The sequence below is a fragment of the Anopheles merus genome, chromosome 2R (genome assembly GCF_017562075.2).
Source record: "Anopheles merus strain MAF chromosome 2R, AmerM5.1, whole genome shotgun sequence".
NCBI lineage: Eukaryota > Metazoa > Arthropoda > Insecta > Diptera > Culicidae > Anopheles > Anopheles merus.
This window is the reverse complement of record NC_054082.1, coordinates 27648270-27671897: the sequence shown is the minus strand read 5'-3', so window position 1 is coordinate 27671897 and position 23628 is coordinate 27648270. Positions and strand designations below refer to the sequence as shown.

General features: G+C 42.0%; 1 protein-coding gene across 3 annotated transcripts in view; it reads right to left on the bottom strand.

The window, feature by feature from the left end:
* LOC121589535 (neuropeptides capa receptor) overlaps nucleotides 1-23628 on the bottom strand; it is a 53799-nt gene that overhangs the window by 21212 nt on the left and 8959 nt on the right. For 2 of the 3 annotated variants that reach the window (XM_041908530.1, XM_041908531.1), the window contains exons 2-4: nucleotides 16455-17492; nucleotides 10440-10590; nucleotides 30-320 (exon numbers count right to left, since the gene is read on the bottom strand). In XM_041908530.1, the coding sequence (XP_041764464.1) occupies nucleotides 30-320; nucleotides 10440-10590; nucleotides 16455-16760 (748 nt within the window). In that variant the 5' untranslated portion in view covers nucleotides 16761-17492. Of the gene's footprint in view, nucleotides 1-29; nucleotides 321-10439; nucleotides 10591-16454; nucleotides 17493-17594; nucleotides 17616-23628 lie in introns of those variants that run through there. The other variant, XM_041908532.1, reaches the window with a different exon arrangement.

Here is a 23628-nt window from a genome sequence, read left to right as displayed (position 1 = left end):
CGGCTGGCGGCAGGACACGCAAAACTCACTTGGCGGATAAGCGATGTAATCGATGTCGGTGAAGATGGCGAACGGGACCGCACTCAGCAAGCTGACGACCCACAGGCCGGCGATGATGCGCACCGGCCGCTGCAGCCCCGACATGGTGTACAGGTGCAGCGGGTGGCAGATGGCAAGAAAGCGCTCCATCGAGAAGGCGACGATGGTCAGCACCGAGACGTAGGTGGAAGCTTCCGAGATGAGTGCGCGAATTTTGCAGAAGGGCAAACCGAGATTGTACGGATACTGGTGCCAGTAGAGGCTGATCTCGTACGGGAGCCCTGTATGGGAGAGAACGGGAAGGAGTTGAATTGGTGATATGCTTAAAAAATGGAGATTTTTTTTTTTAAATGTCCTTTTGTAAGTAAGCATTTGAATTAATAAATGTGACTTAAAAGCCAAAATGAATGAGCGCGTATGCTGTTTGCCAGAAACAGAATCTTAAAATCAAATTTTTGTTTATTTTGTATTCCATGACAAATTACTTTATTTATCACTTAATACTTCCATGAATACTGAATATGTATGTCAATAGAGAAAATTTTCCCAAAACTTTTTGTACCCTTAAAATGATAACTAATACTTCCATGGTTTAATTCAAGCGAGCTTCAGATGATTGCAAATATGTGTACAATTAAAGAAATGATTGAAAGTGTTTGAAGAAAATAGCACGAAAGTTGAAAATTAATCAAACTTCAAACGCCAAATCGATCAGTAGTCTGTCATAAAAATAAGCTAAATTGTAGGCTTAGTAATTAGTTATGGTTTGCAAATATTTAATGATATATTCTTCTTTTTCTTCTTTTGGCTCAACAACCATTGCCGGTCAACGCCTGCGTGTACCACACTACTTGTGGGTTTGGCTTTCAGTGACTTATTGATCCCCCTATATCAGGATAGTCAGTCCTACGTATGGCGGCACGGTCCATTTGGGGCTTGAACCCATGACGGGCATGTTGTTAAGTCGTACGAGTTGACGACTGTAGTACGAGACCGGCTCATATGACATATTGATATATAATATAATGATATATTAATAAGTTTATTTTGCAAAGCTAGGTTGATGAGCTTAGCTAGCATATATTTAATGTAAATCTAAAAATCCTGCAATTGTCAAACAGAAAACTTCAACGAGGAAAGCTCAAGGGTCGAACCCATTATCACGAAAGAAAAAAAAATTGGTGTAAAAAATAATTACATAAACTATCACCAATCCAAACAATCTACTACTACTACCTAAACCTTTCGGATACAATACATTGTTTGTTTTTTTGTGATTCGTTTGGGAATTTTTGGTCGATGCCATAAAAAAATTCGGCAGAATGCAAAACAATCAAAACAATCAGAACCTTTAATCCGTCTCTTAGCTTGAAATATTCACACTTTTTCATTCTCACAAAGCTTCATGTGACTTTTATTGCTGGAGCTTTCATTTTTGATAAAATGCACCTAGCAACGAATCTTTAGGCAAATGTAAGAAACCGTCGATCCAAATAACGAACGAGAGCAAATAAATTCTTCTGCCAGGCACTAAGGCGCCAAAAAATGCTTATTCACTTCAGTGTGGGTAACTTGACGCTTGTATATTTCATGGCTACTACCCGAAATTCCCACGTCATTAATCTTTTTTAAACCTAACTTTGAATAGCATAAACAATTTCTGGAACACGATATCATGACAATAGAAACCATACAACCGTAATCGGTACGAGGCAGTAGTGGATGATGGTGGTTTCAAGTGGAAACGGCTTAAAAAAATACTAATGTGTTTTGCTTTTGTTTTAGCTTCTCTAACAGCGGTCTGCATGACTGCAAATTGCAACACTTCCAGTCTATTTTGACAACTTTTCGTAGAAATCAAATCACCCTTTATCCGATTCTGCACTGATTGCGTTTGTTCTTGCCGCAAACTGATTACCGCTCCTGCGGTTCCTCTGAATGGTTGTCTAGTTCCGCCGAATGAAGCTATTTGTAGGTGCTCTAATCCTTTTCCCCCATAGCAGTGCAGAATGGTAGGAACTCATCCACGCAAACGAAAGCACCAAAATTCATGCTTCATGTCGCAAGCGCGGACAGATAGTGTTCACGTGATTTCCCTGGCAAACTTTGCTGCCAACTGGTACCAATATCCGCCCGATGGTATTCAATAACATAAAGCTGTTATTTGATTACGACCCGTCGGCGGGTTTCGGATTATTTATGTATGCGCGTAACGTGACGCGTATCTCGTGGGATGTGCTCGGAATTGGGGTTACTACTGGTGGTATTATGTATGCATGAGTATGTATGATTCGGCGTTGACGTCGCTGCCGATAATTTGCTTTGGTGACAGTTCCTATTGCAAGATCCGGAGAAACAGTTCCCGTACAGGCTGTTGTGGTATTGTTGGGAAGAGCCGATTTGAATGGGACCCAAATGTTAACAGATGGATGAAATGCGTGTTCTATATTCATTTGATAGAGACTTAGTCAACAATAAAGAATTTAACAATTTATTTGATTCTTCGATTACTTTTCAGGCACGAGCCAAATTCTTTCGGGATTCTCATTTGATATCTATGCTTTGAATTGCCATGCACATGGCAGCATCAAGCTACTTACAAGGCAAGTTATTTTTTACTTTGAAATATACACCAATAGGAGTACGATATAAGTCACACTAACAAACACCTTTCCTTAAAACATTGTGCTATAGCGGTTTATGTGGTTTAATGAACAAAAAGGGATAACTTTACTACCACTCAAGCTCGATGCAGAGTCAAACTTTGAAACACTTTACTGCTTGATTACAAGTGCAGCTTGTTTCCGGACGAAAACTGCAAGTGAAGCATTTCACATCAGTGCACTCAAACATATGTGCCTTCTGGGGCGATGGAGCAGCCCAGTACTTCATTAATTGGGCACATGTAGCCACCGGGTACGCTACCGGGAAGGGCGTACAGCTGTCCGGAATACGACACGTTTTTGCTTTACAGTTTTATCTTTTGTTTTGTATGCTTCTCCACATTTTCTATCGTTTTCTGTTGCATCTGATTACACCTTTTTTTTATAGCAACTGTCTCATATGCGTCTTTTTCATCCATCCGACAAGCTTCCTCAAAACGGAAAAGTTTATACGTAGCACGCCAGTGTAGCGTATGCGTGCGTGATTTTTTTTCATCGATCGGTTTTACGTGGTAACACAAGATGTGCTGTGTTTTTGTGTTTCCCCTACCCATCACCGTACAAGTCGTTGTTAATCCGTGGTATGAAACTTTCCACTGCCGATGTCATGTCGCCTTTGAAGTTCCCAGATGCGTAAGCTTGTTTGGGCTACTGTTTTGTACTTCCTATCCGCAAGCATGTTGATTGATGCTAAATGTTCCTGGAGAATATGCTCCTTTAAATAAAGCTAATCCAATTGGGGAGCTCAGAAAATCAAAACATTTAATTTTAACGATTACATTAAAGTCTACTGCTGACTATGTTAAACTGAAGTGAGAATTGTGAAAAAAAACTCCACCTAAGGGTTGGGTGTAATTATGACTAAAGTAACTGAGTAACAATTTCATTCAAACCACAACAAAGAGGTTATTATTAAAATTCCGCAGAATTAAAGCTGGTAGGTTCATGCACGACACGATGTTTTGAGGAGGCAGGTGACAGTTTTTTGTCTTAATTTAAGGAAGCATTTTTTCGCGTACTTTTGCAAATTTCCTTTCAAAACCAATCGTGCTATTTTTATTATGGTAATCTTCCTTTGTAGTAGGTATTTCTGTAAAGTTTTCTTAGAATATTTTGAGGGCTCAGCCAATTACTACTAATTTCGCTTCATTTTTATCGCTCGAAAGGAAGCATCTGCACGGCGTAATAAATCAGTGTTTTTGTCACACGGTAACATCCCCGTTTCAGAGTGAGCATCACATTCTGAACGCAGACACACGAAACCTATCAAAAAGCTGAACCCATTTCCTACGCATATTTTTCTACGCACCGAGCATCTCTACTCGCAGTGACGAAACAAAACAGGAATATTGATATACGGCTTGGGTTAAGTAATAACCGTAGATGGTAAAGGATTTGCGCACAAACGTCCGGCCGATGGGTTCTTCACACGTAACCGACCGGAAATGAAGCCAAAGCCGAAAAACGCTTAAATGTACGTGTTGAAGTGTCCTCGTAGCGTTGCATGGAGTAATTGAAGTAAACGCGAACCAGTCCCCTCCACCCTCCGCTCTGTGGCTGTTGAATGGCTCTTCCAATTAAAATTGAAAAGCGATCTGGCGTATGTAGGATGGCAGCCGCCCGCTCACATTTTGAGAAAATTGAGGACACGCAACGCGAGAAGTGTTTCCGGTAGGTGGTTTTTTGAGTTGCCTTTCCATTAAAATGAAAGTGGGAAGATTGAATTGGAATTTTGGGCTCGCCGGCGTAGCTTCATACGCAGAGAAAAGGCGCAGAAATCCATAAGGCGAGACCACACCCGACAGAACTGAGCATCTTGTTCGTGCGTGTCTTTCGGCGCGCTGTGAATGTTCGGATGGAAACAAGTGGAGACCATATTGCTCTGTGGCCTGTGTTTAGTCTTTGCCGTCCCTTGGGGCATGATAGTCGGAACGTGCAGAGTGTACCGCTGTACCGTGCGACGGACGAACCTGTTGAGCTACCGAGCTTCCGTTGCATGCTGTTGATCGTTTTGTGCATTTTTCGTGCCCAGAAGTACTGCCTAGAATGACTTCAGGGAAGCTGGAATGTTCATTTTATTGCGATGGATAGTTGCTGCTGCTGATGCTACTGCCATGGAATGTGTTGGCAGACGCAATTGAAAATGTCATAACAAAACGAATCACATTATTATATACATGAAGTGCAACGTTTGAGTCTATGGAGTGTGTTGATTGAAGTGAAAATTGCACATTTCCAACATTCTATTGCACAGTAAGCGTTAAGGCCATTTATAACAGAGCTCCTCATAAGGAATCTCATTGAAACGATTAAATGAAGTAGATTGGCGTTTATGAGTTGTACAATTCAGATATTGTGTTCTTGTTTGTGGTACTTGGTATTTTGAATAACATCTACTGATATACCAACATATTGAAATTTGATCATTTATGAAGATTTAAATCACAACCAATACCGCCATCAAACAGTTATTTTTATACCAGCTCATGCCAATGATCATAATTTGATCATGGCAGAGCAAAAGCTCTGAATCTGCAATCAATTTGAATCTATGCGTCTTGGGACAAATCCTTACTCGTCGAATGGTGCGGTTCTTTGCCCTCGCTGTATCCAGTTGGTTGATGACTTCATTTACCGAACAAAGCATACTCCTCCTCTCCTCTTCACGCTGAGTGTTCTTGTAGAACACACCATAAACGCAGGCACAATGAGGCCCTACCGGACGGAACCTGAGGCACCGGTCACCTCCGTGGTCCGTGTCGTGAAAATGAGACGTGATCAATTATGTGCGCCCAACGTTTTTACCCCAGCATCGATCCTTTTGCCGGCGGCTCGGAGTGCAGCCGGGCTAACAACGTCCACTTCATCACCGGCGCTCGGCTATCGGCTATCGTTCCCGGAAGGTCGACAATTTCATTATCGGCATCATCAGCGTCTTGTCAGTGTGGTACGGCTGCCATGGGGCCCACTTCAACCTTAAAGCTGGAGCGTGACCGTGGCAGCGTGATCCAAACACAACCAGAACCCGTCGCTGGTGCTCAGGTGGTTGGTTTGCCTTTGAGAAGGCTCCAGACCGCTATTGAAACCAACGCTCGGAAGCAGGGGCGCGAAGCGGTACGAAGGATCAAAGCCCGTTGCGACGGACGGTGGCAAAATTAATCGTAGCCTTAGCCGCCCCGAAAGCAGGGCGGGGCAATTAGTGCGGTTATGGTAGAGCGATTAGGGATCAGCAGCGATAGAAAAGTAGCAGCTGCGGTGGTTGATTTAAGTGTTTGCCGAAACTTGCCATTAATGGTGATGTCTCTTTAGAGAGCAATGTGGAGACGAAAGGTTGTACGCGGTGTTTGCGGTGGTGCCTGTGAAGCAGTTGTGGCAAATAAGTGGTATTGTTGTTAAAGTATTGATATTTCTTTTTACCGCCGTTAAACAGATGACACTACAACGTGACAATTGCTGCTAAAAACTTATCGTTTAAAGGTGATGATAATGAGACAGTTAAGGAAAGTTTTCACAGTTATAAGAAAAAAAAACACTTTATTCTACTCGTTTCTATTTACAATTTAAGTTTAAACAAAAAAGAAAATGTTGCTTACCTTCTATTTGTATAATACCTATATTTTAACTTATACCTTAAATAATCTTATTTAAAATTTGGCTTTAGCTGAGGTTTTAAAGTTATTAAAGGTATGTTTCAATTACAAACTTTAAGTGAACTTATAGTGAAGCCGAAATTATTGATAACGTGATACTGATAATATAATATCACTTATTTGACTTTAGCTTTTTTACCTCATTTAGCACATCCGGAAGAAACTTTAACTTCATTTCAATATTTTTGTAAAAAATATTTTTTTGTATAAAATGCAGCAAATTCAAAACTGCGGATAAGCGCTCCAAATCATTTAGCTCTCAAACTTTGTTCGTTACAGTGTTTGATTTAGTAAGAAAGGATTTGAATGTTTTTATTTATTAAATATTACGCATTTTTACAACTTAAAATAACAAAAAGCTTTACGCCTACCGATTTAAAGCGCAACACCGTCAAGTGGAATGTTCTGTCCCTAATTGATGAATGAGCCTCCTGGCATAATCCAACCTTCATCGGTCAATTTACACCTGCAAATCAACTAGTTCGTTAAACTCGCTCAACCAAGACAGGGGTTTGAGCCGCATTAAAACCCTCCGCCGGAGAGTTGGTTGGCCATACCGTGCAAATGAATGCATAAAATGTTCGGCTTCAATTTATTATGGAGCCACTGTTTTCCCTCCCATCGGTGCCCGTTTCACCGCACCGCAAGCTTCTGGTGTCCCTTTCGATGCCCTGCGGCTAAACGAACAAGACAGTCCAGAACGAGCCTCATTTGGCAGACACAACAATCTACGACCCACGTCCTGCAGACGACAGTGAACAGCCGATAAGTCGATTCGTGTCGAATTTGGATGCAAACCGCACAGCAAGCCGACCGCACAGGTTTCGTCAACTGTTTGCCTGGTTGGTGGTTTGCGGTTAGGTAGCCTGCAGGTCGGCCATGGCGGGCCGTACTTTTCCCAGCACGCGTCCTACGCGTTCCAAATAGGAAAGGAAGAAGTTGGCTGCGATACAATGAGCTTGAGGTTGGGCGGTTTCTTTGACTAATTTAAAGTGGTTTTCTTTTGTGCCCCGTTTTAAGGAAGCATGCCAAACGGCATGGAAGCAGAAGGATGGGTAATACGAGTGAAATGCGATTTTCTCACCGGTTGAGATGGGGCAAAAAGGGTTAACGAGATACAACACTGACTAATGAAGCGAAGCAGTGTCTGTAAGTTTGAGATAGTTGAAAACATAAACCACACGGAAATACATCAAAGCTCGTTAGAGGTGTAGAGAGCTACAACGAAACATAGACAGCCTTTTACCTTCCGCTTTGAGCGTTGCTCTCGTTCCGTTGAAAAAGCGGTCGGGGAAAAAAAGGTTAATAACCTTCCACAAACTTGATATACACCATAATCACTTTTATACTAGTAACATGTAAGTTGGGAATAATTTAGAAAATATGATCAGCATGTCTTTTTTGCTATGTTTAGGTTTTTCTACGAAACTACCGTTGCAGCAGAGTGATGTTTAGGGATGATTTTTTTTCTCAAACACGTGCAATTTATGTACTTGTTTTTATACGTGCAGTGAATTTTGATGTAAATTAAATATAAATTCATAAACATCAAAAGAAACAATGCTGTGTTGAATAAGAATCCTCAAAAACATTTTGTACTCTAAAGAACATTGAAAGCGCAAAGAAACATATCAAATAACGCCTTAACAATACTATTGGAGCACAAAACAAAAAATTGACTAATGAGCTTACAATCTACGCAAAAGTAATGAAGAATAGATGTGGTTGCTAAATTTGAGAAAAATAACTGATACGAAGTTCACCCGACGCAATCATGGGATAAGTTGAAATGATTGTTTTTACAATGCTGCATGATTTTTTACTAAATAAATTACCCTGGATGAGTTTTTTTTTGAAATGCCTTTTTTCTCGATACAGATACATTTCCAGTACAATGTTGCAAGTGACCATATTGAAGAACGTCACCAAGTTCGTAATCTTGACATTCCAGTTTATTTAACTCCGTAACGATAAACGATAACATTCGTCGAGCAATAGCGTATTGTATTCAAAGTTTGCCATGCCATGTATGTCCGGTACAGTTCGGGGAAAACTCATGATTGTGGCTCGTACCGACATCCAATGGTACCACAAACGATCTGCTTGGATGTGTGTATGAGTTTGTAATTGGAGTTGTGCGTGGTTTTGGTATTGGCCCCGTTTTCCGCGAACTAAATCTTCTCTCTAATCAAATGCACACTGTTCAGAGCAGGGAAAGCAATTCCTCCTCTATATGCTGTGTCAACAGAGAATGGGACAAGTATGGTGTCCCAGAGACAGCACTGCATCATAAAATGAACCGTTCTAGTTTGTAAAGCAGTTCTTTACACTCACTGCTCCAGAGAGATGTATTTTAATTAAGCTTGGTTTTGTATGTTGTGTAAAGATTAAAAAAAAAAATCAAAAGGATAACGTAAAGGGATCGGTGAAGATTCTACCCGACGACTTACAGCACGACTCGCCGGCAAGTTTATCAACTGGACCGATCTGATCTTTCGTGTTTGTGTTTTGGTATTCAAAGTTCAGTGTACTCATGTGAATGATGCCGCCTTACATAAGTCCGAAAGTGACCCCACTTGTCTTAGTGAGAAAGACGTACCCCATTTTCACAACCTGCGCTGTGCGAGAAACACAAAACCTTTCCTCAAAAACAGTCCCAGTGCCAGCGAAAAGCTTATAAATCCAAAATATTTGTTCACTGTCGTGCTGTTTGCGGGTTGGCTGGTCCGTTCATTCCGTTTGGTGTCGTGTTATTCTTCCCCCTTTTGAAAAGCCAGCTTCGCGCGGAATGGCAGTGGCAGGGTACTATGGAAACATTCGCACCATGGGACGTGATTTTCTGTCCGTCTGTTTCGACCAGCACGACCCTTCGGTAGGCATTGCACATTGCACGTCCTTGCCTTGGGACGCAAACACCGCAAAAGCCGCTTTAAAGTCACAGTAATAGGGATTGTGTAGCGAAAGGGACGCCAGGACCGCCTGGCGTGTGTATTTAGTTTTTTTTTTGTATTTCTTCTTTGAAATCCCTCCCCGTGCGGGAAACAAAACATCCGACGCCTGTATTTATGTTCCGACAGCTTTTCGCAAGGAGGTCACGACCGGTGAAGCATAACTCAATTTGATGAGGGTAAAGTCGAAATGCTGAATGAAAAGTTGTCACATTCGCTAAGACCATTTCACAACGATCATGGAATACATAAGGGCCGGCGAGAGCTGGTGCAAACCTTGCTGGGGGTCAGCGTCGAAACACATTTTACAGCAATGTTTGTATGTTTTCCATCGCTCAGTTTTATTTTTGGTTGCAGGCGAAAAAGCTATCACGCTTATGATATACTGATTAGGATGAAGTATCAGTTTTACCTGACACGTTATTGCAAAGTTCTGGTAGTTATTTTACCACCGAATAAACAAACGAAACGAATTATGAATTGCAAAACTGTATCAACTGTACTTGCTTTGATTAGTTGATCTCTTTACGCTCCATGGCTCAGGTTTACCGCCAGTGTCTAATTACTTCGACCCACTTCAATTAATTTTCATCGATCGATGGTGGAAATCAATCATCTATTTCAGTGCACATAATGAATGAGCGTTTGCTCTTTCATTAGCATTTGAGTTTTTTTACTTTATTGTGAAAAGAATCGTTGGTATCCAATTCATGCCAATGATCTTAAACGAGCCCTACATTGAGGTTGATGGTTTCAGTCGAAAAAAAAAAACTACTTTCCATTAGCAACCCAACCGCAAACCCTTTTTTCATGATTAATTAACTTACTTAAGATGAATGCGATGGTAATATAGTTATTGAGCGCTTCGAATGTAGAATATTCTATTGACTTGGCTATTTTAATAATTTATTATGCCACCATTGCCAACAATATGCCCATTATTGGTTCAAGCCCCGAATGTCCCGAATGTCGTTACGATCCAAGAGGAAAAAATATTTCCAAAAAGGGGTGCTGAAACCGAAACCAATCTTATCACGTTATTTAGATGGATCCTGTTGAATTGTACCATTGCTACCATTTGCAATGTTTAAACAACTAAAACCAACAAAACGAACTTTACAAGCAACGTTCAATCTTACCGAGCAGCAGAAATATGAGATCAGAAACGGCCAGACTGAACAAATAGTAGTTGGTGGCGGTACGCATCGACGGATGGCGAACGATCACGAGGCACACAATCAAGTTTCCAATCACACCGGTCACCAGGATACCGACGAACAGAACTGTGACCTAGAAGAGAGAGAGAGAGAGAGAGAGAAGAAGTGCAAAGTGCAGCCGTTAGATACTGAGAATCGAAGGCAATCAAAAATCCTACAAACTCTCTGAAGCTGGTCTGACGTTTATCATGTGCCATGGAAAGCACAATAAAAAAGGTTACGTCGTTTTATTTTTCAAAAATGTAGTTTTCCGGATAATTTTTATGTCACAATAATGATCACATTCACTCCATTAGTCACACCCTGCAAATGTTCGCTCAATCTTTGTAAACCCCTTTACGACCAATCCCTTTTTATCGGCTTTAGCGTCAATGCTGCTTCAGCAGGTAAGATAAATAGTAATGCGAAAAGTTTTACACCGTTACTCGTTGTGTGTTTGCCCTGCTGCATGGCAGCAACTCCCATGCCGAGTACGATCCAAACAGAATGCAATAAAGGCAATCTGTGAACAGTGGGGCAAAAGTTTATGTTTATTACCGGGCGCCAGCAGCAGCGTCGCGAAGAACGCGATGAAGCTTAAGCAGGATTTTCAGACTTAAAAGACACCATCACCTCCTTCGCCAGGGTGAAGAAATCGAAGAGGAAAAAGCACTTCTTTCAATCACACTTTACGTCTGCCCGCTCACACCTCATCCCAACATTTCTAGCACGCCCGTCGAACCGGTGGTCGGGGAAAGCATCTGGACGAAAATTGATTTTCCTCTTCAAATGCAAAGTGGGAATGGAGAATTGAATGGAAAATTAATCACCACCGGTACAATTTTCATCGGTATGAAAAACGGCAAAGTTCGGGCTGTGGATTGTGGAAATTCGAGTCTTGCCAACACGTACCGGTTCGAAGCGGATGGTGAATAGCCATACCATACGCGCGAAGTAATTATAAATGAAAAATATCCCACCGGCGTCATGAAACGAGGCATATTAAACTGTGCCGTATCATTCATAAAAATGACCTTTATGAATTCCAAAATTATTGCGAACCATTCCACTCTCTCTTGTACGCAATTTTGTTGGTTTTTCCAGAACGAAGTGTATGTATTGTAAACAATAAATCCTACTAATAATGTGTTGTTCAGGTATTTTCCCCTTTTATCCTGTGCTACTCAATACATTAAAAAACGAATTACGAAAATTACGAGGCTACGAACGAGCAGACTTCCATAATTGAACTATAAAGAATCCATTTCGTTCCAATGTAGAAGTCATCAATGTAAATGCTTCTTTTTACACAACAAATAAATGTATGTATTACATGTTAAAATTCATTTACAAAATATTTATCATTTTTGAGAATATCTGACAAGTTTGGAAAACAAATCACAAATTGTTTTTCATTCAAAAGCATAATCTGTTTGCGATTATTACGAGATTCGCAAGCAAACGTTAGCTGTAGAGCCACATATCAATCATCACAACACATTCCTATTCTGCTCCGGAACGTACGAGTAGTAGTACAACCGTACGAGAAGCTCTTTATGTCCACTACCGACCACAAACGGCACAGCTTGCTTCTCCGAACTGAGCGTCAGTTATTCCAGAGCTGCAGTTAGAATAGATGCAGTAACTTTGCTAATTAAAATTTCAATAGTAATATCTTCCGTTGAACCAATACACAGACGGTACCATGCACGAAAATCCCTTATGGTAGACCATAATAATGTGTGGCCAAACGTGGCAAGTGGTTGAGTAGTATAATGGTAGTGGAATATGAGTTTATCAGAGAAGCAGAAGCGTCATTTACGGAGAACATGGTATGCATTTCATTAGCAGAGTATATCATCGGAAACATGTTGATGTTGTTCCGCCTAAAAGTGTTAGTCATGAATGAAACCCAATTTTGCAACAAGTGGTTTTTTACAAATTCTGTATAACTCATCCCATTTACATTAAATAGGGCGCTTTGGCGAAATAATTACATTCTAAGTGATGTTAATAAGCAGCAGAATATAATATTACATTTTCATTGAATCAAAAAAATAAACAAATACACATTCACTCTAAAGCTTTTTAAATATATAAACCAAAATATAGTTCAAGCAAGACGTTATGTATATTTAATGTAGAATAGTTTCTGAGAATAAATTCCCAGCTCCCAAACATATAATTGTTTGTTTTCCCTTGCGATGATAATCTTCCTCATAAAAGTATCTCTTTTCCCTTCAGCGTCTACAACTCGTCTGACCGCTCACACAAAAGCGTGTTCATGGAGACAATTCAGTCCGTCAGATCCACTTTGCGGTGGCAGAATCGGTCATCAAAAGTTGCCCACCGGCATTATGTTGTCGGAATGAACGAGGTTGTCTGATAACACTATCTACCGTCAACACAGTTTGTCCCTTCTACCCGTAATTGTTCTCGCACTGCATCAAGCTTCAGCCAGCCAATTCGCTTCCTACCTCAGCCCAATACGGCTAGCGATGGACTACCCGGAATCGTAATACCGACATGGCACACACGAGCCACACGATGTGGTAACCATGGTTTCACTGTGCTACCGAACCCCTAAAGCCGATCATCATTAATTTCCCTTATTTTCGCATAAATAACCTCACAATCTGTGGTCAATGTGTACGTGTGGGAGGGATGGAGCGGGGGACTTGAGGGGTCTTTCAGTGCGGGAAAAGGGATGCTATGGTTCGCTTTAATTGTTTTCGCACCATAATGCATTTATTGAACCATGCCTTTGTTAGGGAAGTTTCATTGACTGCTGGTAGCTGGTGGTTCCATTTGCTCGCAGCTGCAGCAGGAACTTATCCGTAGAATAAGCTTTCCCACCTTTAACATTGGCTCGTGATTGGTGCTGAAACTTTAGATAGCAATGTTCGCTTGCTGCATTCAAATTTCTCGGTGACTAAATGGGAATGTGTAAACTCAGACAGACGCTTTAAATGTGAAACTTGTCTTGTTGTGAATATGCATACAGCTGGAAGTTGGATCCTGTACCGTGTTCATTTTACGCCCAGCTTCCGGTGCTTCCGGTTGGAATGGAGTTACCCAGTTAATTATGTTGTTTTGCGGTTGCTAGAACCGGTTTGTTGATCAATTATTACCGTGTGCAGTTTGCGTAGCGTGTGATAGTGTTGGACGATGGACATATTTTCACACCAGGATTTATCATGAATAAACAAACTATAAATCAAGATGAATGATCTAATCAAAATTCTGAAAAAAAAAACATTTTTAACAACCTGAATATGCACTCAAACAGTAACTGAAGCTAGGAATTATAAGTTGCTATTTTAAAATTGCTTTGCTGTGTTAAGTACATATGTGGTGAGAAGTTAACAAAATCATTATACTATATGTAAATTCAAAAATGCAAATGTATTGAAAGCATTTTTTACATTTCAAAAACATTGACTCAGTAAAAACGTATTTGTTCTCGCTCGAAACAATCGGCATGAGTTCTAGACGAAGATAGAAAAGCTCTTCAGTAATGATCTCGTCATGACAAATAAGGTAACATATACATCACAATTGGCACGATTGAAAGCACCGAGCCTATTGCCAAACCCGCCCTTAGATCTACAACAACAAACACATAATTGTGTTGTATATGGTTCGGAAAATAATGAGAAACAACTAAAGAACAACAACGGATGAGCGATAATTAACAATACAATTCAAACAATAGCAAACCCTAAACATAAAAGAAGCATAACTTAAAGTAGCTTTCAAAATTATTTCATCTTTCAAGAATTATTTTAAAGATTAAATTCATTCAGAACAGGAAAGTCGCTTTAGTCACTGTAAGTTTTTTAAAATATTTAAAATGGACAATTTGCTTAAAATCTCATATTTTTAGGCGAAATTAGGAAAATTGGAACTGGTATTTGGCGCAATAACTCAATTTAAAGCGAGTGATCAGGATTACACAATTCAAAGCAAATCTAAAATTCATTATTTTAATTGTTCAATTGTTCGTGTTGTTCAATTAGTATTATTTAAGTTGAGTCTAGAATTGTAAGTTGGAAAACATTCCAGTTGACAAAAAAACCTTGAAATTTTTTTATTTTACCTCAGCACACAGTTGCCTGTTTGTCTGTCCGGTCATTGCCGTTGTCCATCGCAACATTGTTCGATTATTGATCTGTTGTGCTATCAGTCCAATTATTTACGTGAAAGTAACCGAAGCTCATCAATTCGTTACATAATTATCCAAACTCTGGGCCGTGTACAATGAGTACTTGTATGTGTATTACTTCCTCTCTTTCACACAAGCGCACAGCACGATGGCATTCCTCAATGGTGCAGCAAACAAAATAATGGTAAACGTTGAAAATTACTAACAATAGACACCCGTCCCACGAAAGCTCGGCAATGGCTTTCTCGAGCAAAGGTCAATACTACCTGATCCTGCCCATTGTGCTCGCATCGCAACCCCCGGGAGTCTAGGATACTAAAGCCCACCCGAACAATCTACCCACCGAGCGAAAACTCGACCCATAACGAACCAAAGCCGCTTACGAAAGTGGTCACCCACGGAACGGCGGTGGGAGTCGTTTTTATTCATCTCTCCACTAACTTAAGCCGGTGCGAGCATGACGGTTTGAATATCTAGCAGCCACACCGCAAGAGGTTGTAATTTTATTGCCAGCGGAAACACTGGAAACACCGACACGGGTGCCAAAGTGCATCATCATCCTCCCCGCCCAGACAGTGCCCGGTCGTACTTAAAGATCGTACAGGATTCGTTTCGTTTAGCCGCATGCGTTTAAAAAAGAAGGAAACAAAATTCGGCATACAATGTGTGAACTTATCAGTGCCATTAAAAGCTTTAGCCCGCATGCTGCAGTGTGCCTCCGAGTGTGAACCGCTCCATAAAGTGGAGGGTTCGCACTCGCGCTCAAACATTGCGCTTGCCGGCTAGCACTCCCCGCGGAGCCGTTTGACTGGCAGCCTGTATCTGTACCTGAGTGCATGAGCATGGTAAAATTTCCCAATTTCCTGACCCACACCGATTGTGAGAAGAAGAGCTAGAGAGCTTAGCAAACATACACGAACACGCCACGGTGATGTTGGTCTCCGGTGGTGCGTTATCGGGAGCTCCATTTTTATACCTTGCAATATGAGATTCCGGATTCCGGTGTGAATCCTCAAAACGGCTCTTCCATCGGTGAAAATCCTCGGCATGGCAGTAACTTGTTTTGAATGGAGTTTAAAGAAAGCTAGAAGGACACCTTTTCACTTCCGTAATCTTTCAGAGGCTATGCGGCAATCTTTTTTTGTTTTTGTTTTCTGTACTGTTACTTCTCTTCGTGCGTCTTCCGCCAGAACATTGGTTTCCTCTATTTCCTCCGCTAAGCGTGGCGGGTTCAACCAACCTAGCTCAAAACTAATTTGAACTCATTCCGAAAGCTATTAAAAACTTTTCCATCCTTCCAACTGATGTTCGCACAGGTTACGTTACATTTTACGTCTCACTCTATCTTTCACTTTACTTTTCAACCTAGTTGATGGTTCCGTGCTAGCTGGATGCTATTTTCGTGTCGAAAAGATTAAGTTCACAACGTTTGCCGCCGGGCCAAGACGCCATCAAAAGTCTGCGATTGAAGATTGCTCCTTGGGTAATCAAATTAATTCAATAGCGCTTTTTGTCACGGGAATGCTCCGAATGAGGACAAGAGACCACACTGTCCACCCGAAAACGAGGGGGGGGGGGTTCTGTCTCTTGTACCTTATGACCCAACCAGCCGCCTGCAAATGGGCCGTGCGTACGGGACGGCACAATGTGTTTGCGTTAATTAAGATGATATTAATCGGAACGGAAATTAATTAGGCAAAATTTAAGCACACCAATTTACGGTTCACCTGAATTTGTCTATGGGAAAAAGGGGCGGCACAGATTGCTGCAGGCCTCGCCCACAGGCTACTTACCAGCATGGCGGTGAACAGCGGCATCCGCTGTGGACCCCGGGCGTACACCAGGAACTCGTCCACGGAGCAATCGAACTGGTCGCTCGATGGATCGCACGGATGGGGCGGCTCCAGCGGGTCGCCGGTTGCGTTCTCGGTGCCGGTCCCGTTCGCATCGAACAGACCGAGCCCGAGCAGCACATCCAGCGACATGGTGACGCCACCGGTCGGAAAGCTTGCGTACGAACTGTCCGGCAGTAGCATCGCCGGCACGGTGGAGGACATTGGCCACGTGAGGGCCGTCGCGTTGGCCGCCACCGTCTCCATGGTTTGGCTGTTTGGCGGTGGGAGTTGGGTCGCAATTAGACACCTGGCAGGTGGCTTACCGCAGAATCGGAGCTCGTTTCACTTTCGTTCGTTCTCGCATGGTGGTCGGGTCGCTGGGATGTTTGTTTTTTTTTGCGTTTTTTAGCAGGGCAAAAGCCTTTTTATATTTGTGTGTGTGTTTAGCTGCAGTTAGCAACAATTCGTGTCTATCGTCATTTTCGTTGGAAGCAATTATAGCCGCGCGTCAGCAAGCGCAACGATGATAAGAAAGCACCAAAAACACTATGCAGCTACAAATGGGGGGAAGGGGGGGGGGAATACACTCCCGGAATTACCATAAAATGTAGATATGACCCATGTAGCACCAACCACTCTGCACGACCGTCACGTACCGGACGCTATCGCTCACGGTATTCGCCCGGAATGCCAATGACACCGGATGTCAATTGCATTAACCCGCACACAGCACTTACGCACTCACACACAGACTGGTTGACCACCAAACAACTTTGTCGTTTAATTTTTATATTGCACTTAAATGCATTTCACCACAGAACCAGCGCTGCCTGGTTCCCGTTTTTCGCGCGCTTTCTCGCACGTTCGCACAACCCGCTGGATCGATACGCAATCGGAACGGAACTTTTCACTCGTTAGCACAGTGCGCCTGAAAGGTAGGCTAACATTGATGCACGCAACGCGGATGCGGCAAGTACGGTGCAAATGATGTGGAATCTGAAATGAGAGGCAATATCGTAACAAGAGGCATATTAAGGAAGCTGCCTTTTTTTACTGTTTTGGTTCCCTGCTGCAGCAATGACGGATCGCACGGCGTACCAATTGAAAGTTCTTCCCCCCACAGACCCGTTGCACTGCGCTCTAGTACATTGCGCGGGATGTAGTTGTTCCCGTTCCATCACGTCCCTGTGCCACTTACCATACCTTCAAATCTGCTGGTTCTGTTTTTTATCACCCCAGTATCTGACGAACGCTCAGATGCAAGATAAGAGATCAACCCACCCCATCACCTGACGAATACGGTACGACGCTGTAATACGGCAGTAAAGCGGCTCATTAGCTCTTTTTGTCGCCCAGTTCATCTTCGCCGATGCTGGCACGGTCCACCGTCAAGAACGGTCTTGCAGCAAGGGGAGGGGCAAAACGCTGAAGGTCTGTGTAAAGTTTGCGTTTCAAAACCGTGTCGCATCTTGCTCGCCCGGTTTATCGTACGAACGGGTGAAGAAGTGTTTGTACAGTGGGGTAGGTAAGGGAGGCAACGCGACGGTTAGGCAAGCCAGGTTAGTTTCTACACCCCCCGTTTTTGTGTTTGGCGGAGGTCTTCTTTTTTTTGTGCTGTTTTGTTGGCTCTGTCCATTCAACGATGACGGCAAAGCATGCTGCGAACTCGATCTTGCTCTCCCTGTCTGATGATTTAATCCAACCGCAGTGTGATAAATAGTGATACCGAGCGAGCTTTACTTCCCGCCCCAGTGCCGGGCGAACGATTACAACCCGATGGCAGGAAGTTGTAGAACGAAAATTGCTTCACGTTGGATGAGTGGATTGACAACGGATTTTTTCTTTCTTGCTTTTGCTCTACCCATTGATTGCTGTGTCTTTTTTGCTGATAAACCGTACACTACGACGAGGAGACAGCTTTTTGTACCTTTTTTCAGTGGTTCTACTATTCTGTACGATGCACAGAACGTACTGCTATACACCGGTGAAGCAAATTTTCCTCCCAGAAGCAAAAGCACCAAACACAAAAAAAAAGAAATTACCCCGGTCCGGCCGGATGCGACCAACGGGAGTACTAATAGCATTATCGTGGAATTGGGTTTGGGGTAATTAGTTTTAACAAATTTTTGCCGATTATAATGTTCACGTGCGTCACAGTTTCTAGGGCGTTGCAAGACGATTAGATGTGTTTTGTGTGTGTGTGTGTGTGTGTGTGTGTGTGTGTGTGTGCCACGGATGTCCCTTGAATTCTGCCCCTGTACAAATGGTCTGTTAGCCGACCGGAAGCTAATTTGTGTCGCAAAAGAAATTTCTCATCTACTTAATGTATCTCCGCGTTGGGTTCTAATTAGAGCGCTTCAGCCTCGAGATTGTACCGGGTATGCGAAGGTTGTAATGTTGCAGAGGGAGATTATAAAAATGAAAGCGATTGTTTTTGTGTAGCTACCTCGGATGGAATCAACTTGCGATTTGCAACCAACATGAAACGGTTTCTGTCATACATCATTAGCTGGTGTAACAAAATAAACAAAGCAAAACGTGAAAATTACTTGTATAAGAGTTCTAATGCTATAAGGATATTAGTAATATTAGTTGCTTATATTATTAATATATTGTAGGTCTGGCAGCGGCCGGTCTGGTGGTACAGTCGTCAACTCGTACGACGTAACAACATGCCCGTCATGGGTTCAAGTCCCGAATAGACCGTGCCCCCATACGTAGGACTGACTATCCTGCTATGGTAACAATAAGTCACTGAAAGCCAAGCTCACTTCATTAGTGGGTACTACCAGGCCTTGAACGACAACGGTTGTTGTGCCAAAGAAGAAGAAGAGAAGGTCTGGCAGCAGTTGCAATTTATTACATTATTTTATTATATGCTCTTTTGTTATCATATTTGTTTGTTGTAATTGATTTTTTTATATAATTTGAAATCACTGAATGTGGTTGAAACTATATTAGAGATTAGCACAGTGCGAACGTGACTTACAGAAGATAATATGGCAAGAGAGGATATTAATAGTAACGAAGGATATATCAACATTCAGAGATATTCCCCGTTCCCTCTTATACTCCATATATACTTCACGAGAAACAATCTAAATTCCTATAACGTATTATGATATCATAAAAAAAAGTTTTTAATTGTAGTTATAAAATTTAATAGTTTTATTCGAGGTTAAAGCCACAACATGTCTTCTTTTGGGGAAAGTTTCAGCTAAATTTAAAAAAAAAGCAAACTCATATGCTTTTGGAAAGGCAGAAACTAATGGCGCTTTTCAATCCATCCAAAAGGCATTCAAAAAGTAATCCAACCATGATTTTTGGGAGTTTTTTGTTTTGAGACTTGGACGATGCTTAACGTTCTCTCATTACCATGAAGCACGATCGATTGATTAAACATACCATGGAGAGTAATCATCCATTATGCTGTTCGATGGTACAAGTAACCCCCCGGACGCATAAATCATTAACCCCTAATCGATCGGCTGTCCGCAATTGGCACCGGTTGGTCAATAGATGATGCAGCACACAGGCACGAGTAGAGCGAAAAATTCCATCTTATCGCCACACCAATTCAATCGATCGTGCTGCGTGTCGCTGGGACGCTCAAAACGTTGCCAAAAAATCGACCCGACGCGCAGTTACACCAGCGGAATGCAGCGAGGCAGCGACAGCACGAGGAAGCATGGAATCATATCACGCTGTATCACCTAAAACCTTCCTCGTGGTAGGAGGCAGGCTATGAAGTTTCATTTACTGCTTCCAACCCACCAACCAGTCATCATTCGGAAGTTAATGAGCCTCAAAAAAAGGGGGAGGGGGAGAGAGAAGCAGTGGCAAAGAAGGCGATAAAATAAAGAGATCTCTCACCACTCGTCTGTGCGATATTATCCACCCACGGGACTGGACGTTTGGGGCTCGAGCAGTTTACTCCCTTTCCAGGCTCTTTGCTCTGGCTCAGTTCGGTAGTAAAGCGCTGGTGGATGTAAAAACGGCATGCGACAGCTTGCCCATAACAAGTTACGCTTGCGAAAGCGAAAACTCGCGGAATCAAATGAAGGATTTACGGGCTCGTTTGGGAAATTGTAAACTCAACCCAAAGTAGATCATAAATAAATCTGCCTGATGAATTTGGCGCCCATTGCCTTAATGGAAAAGAGTTTTGCGAAGGCCGGTTGTAAACTGAGGCAGGATTTTACGGGACAGCAATTATCTCACCGAGGAAGCACGATTGATCCACGCTGTGCTAGGTAGAGGTGTTTTGCATTCAATTATTAAAGTGTACTAAGCGACTGCTAAATATTTCAATAAAAGCTACACTTAGTGATTTACATTTAAACAGTCAACAATCGTTGCTAAGAATTGTTAGAGGACATGATATGAGCTGTACTTCTTCTATTATGTTTGTGTGTTTTTTTTTTTTCGTTTAACACCACAGTCATGATGACGATAATGGTTCGTCTAGCCCTTTCTAACTATCTGTGACACACTTTTGGATGACAGGAAAGTCAATCCTGCCCCGTGTATGCAAACAGATTGAATCAGATGGAAATCAATATCCATACATGATGATGATGTTGCCTACAACAACTCGAGCATCGCATCAGAGTTCCAGTTGAATGGAAAAATTAAAAAGTGATTATGGAATGGTTCAAAACAAGCAAAAACCGACCACTGCTCAATCCAACGCACTTAACCATCATGAAACGATGGATAGCAACACAGTACCGTCTGATATTGTCTTCCGATGAAGGCATCATTTTGCATCACATGTATCGATTACTAAATACATCTTACGGTCTATGAAATCATGAGCAATGTTCTGTTTCCCCAGACTTCTTTGAAAAGGTACACGTTCACTCCAATCCATTCGTTTAGGTAAAATGGGAATACATTGCCAGCGCGAAGCACGTTCGTTCAGAATGCAAAAGCAAAGGATCACATTTAGCGTACAAAATGTTTTTTTTCCCGACGTTGCAAACACTTTGTCGATCGCGTTAAAGAGCATGGCAATAGAAGAGCATAGTGAAGGATTTCATCTTGTTTGCCGCTCTCGGCATTGATCGTTCGCTCCGTTTGGAATGCAATTCAAATTCTGCCACGCGTTTCTTATTCACGGCAACCGCGCAGCCACTACCGTGGGAGTTGGTTTCAGTTTTTTGTGTCTGTATGTGTTTGTGTGCTAGCAGAAGCACAGTGCTTTTGTACAGTTTCCCATTCTTCTGTGCCGTTCAGTGCATCGGCAGGTGCAAAGAAAACTGCAATCGTGTCCTGTTTGGAAAAGTTTTTTTTGTTTAATATGTACTACAACCATCCTTCCTATCTCTTTTGCTATGGGTACATTCAGTACGGCAAGGATGCTGAAGGACAGTTCAATCATCAACCGTACTTCGTTACATCGTCTGCATGCAAATGCATCTGGTGCATGTTATCTTTTTTCCCCTTTTTTGTTCGGTATGATAAACCAGCACAGCTGCTGCACAATATCGCACCGGTGTAGTAACGGATGCAATTTGTTGCATCCGTGCATCAAACGGAAACAATGTTTTTCTACCGTCTGGGTGCAACAGGTAATGTATTCGCACACTGGTATTCTATCTTGCAAATTCAATAAGCAGAAAGCGCGTGATATAAATCGTAAAAATGCAATATGTTTTATAGGGCCTGCAAAGATCAATTGAATAAAAATATGCACACTCGAATTGATTTTTCTGTTGGCGTATGGTAAATTCATGAATACGCTTGTTATAAATACAAACAATGAATACTAGTTGTTTACATTTTGCTGCGTATTGTACAGCTGAACAAAATTGATCAAACTATCATCAGTTATGATTGGCTGCGTGACACTATTTTGTCTGCCGTTCAATTCGATTGCCTTTTAGGTTTGGAAACTTGATCTTGATACTACTTAAAAGCCTAATTACTGTTAATGGTAAGTTGGTTATCATAACAATTTTCCTCAGCTCATTCTCCATGAGTTCATAATCCACTGTTTCAACACGGAGCTGTATCACTAATAATGAATAAGTAACATTCTAAGCAAAAGCAAAAATAAAAAAACTCATTCTAAAATACTGTCATCCGAACGTTCTGACCACAGCTCGTGAATATTAATTACCAATTGAATTAAGTCAATCCTCCACCGCCACCAACCTGAAGTAACCGCGCACGGAATCCTCCGGTGCGGAGCCAGTCCCAAATATGGAACATCGTTCTGGCGTGCGATATGTTTAATTATCGCTCGATCAAAGCACGAGGCAAAATATAAATAAACTGTTTGTTGGTCACTTCCACCTGCCGCACTGAGTCGGTAGCTTCATTGAAAATTTGTTATTACCGTTCGTGTCTGCAAATGACACGATGAGGTTAATCAGAAAGCTTCTCCGACGGGCTGCCCGAAGTGTTGACATAGCGCTTCGTGATCGGTGAAGCTACAAGAAGGTGCCCAATTGCTACGAAAATATCGATGTTGAGCAACGGGGAGAGGATAGTTCGCTTCGGCTGATAAAATAAAAACAAACTAATCGATAATGTTGTCTAAAAAAAGGCAAAATACGACATAGCGATCTGTCTATTCACATTGTAACGGCACAGCTTGAACGGAAATTTAAAATGGTTGACTAGCGTTATACAGAAAGCAAAAAGTATCGTTGAAAATAATAATTGAAGTAAGCGTGAGTAGAAATATTCCACAATACGTATGTTGCGTAGGAACACGTCGATTATTAAAATTCATTCAATTGGTTACTATTCAAAATATAAGAAGCTTTTATTTACGGCATATATTGTGCCATTTGCATTACAACCACTAGCCTTCATCTATCGCTTTACCTAGAAGCCGTCGTGCGCAAAAGAATAAATTTTACATGCGTTACACTTCCGTCCTCTGCCAGATTAAATGGAACAAATTGCCTCCCACCACCGATGGTGCAGATATGGACACCAATTCAGCGCTATGAGTGCATGGACCCACTGGAACCGGTCCGAATGCGATCGAAGTACTCCACCCTTTGCGCGGCCGATTAACGCGGTACTGGTTCACTATGGCTATCGAAAAGACCGGCAGTAGGTGACCACATTCCACGCGCCAGCTGTCTACCGACGTCACTGAAACCAGTAACCAGTT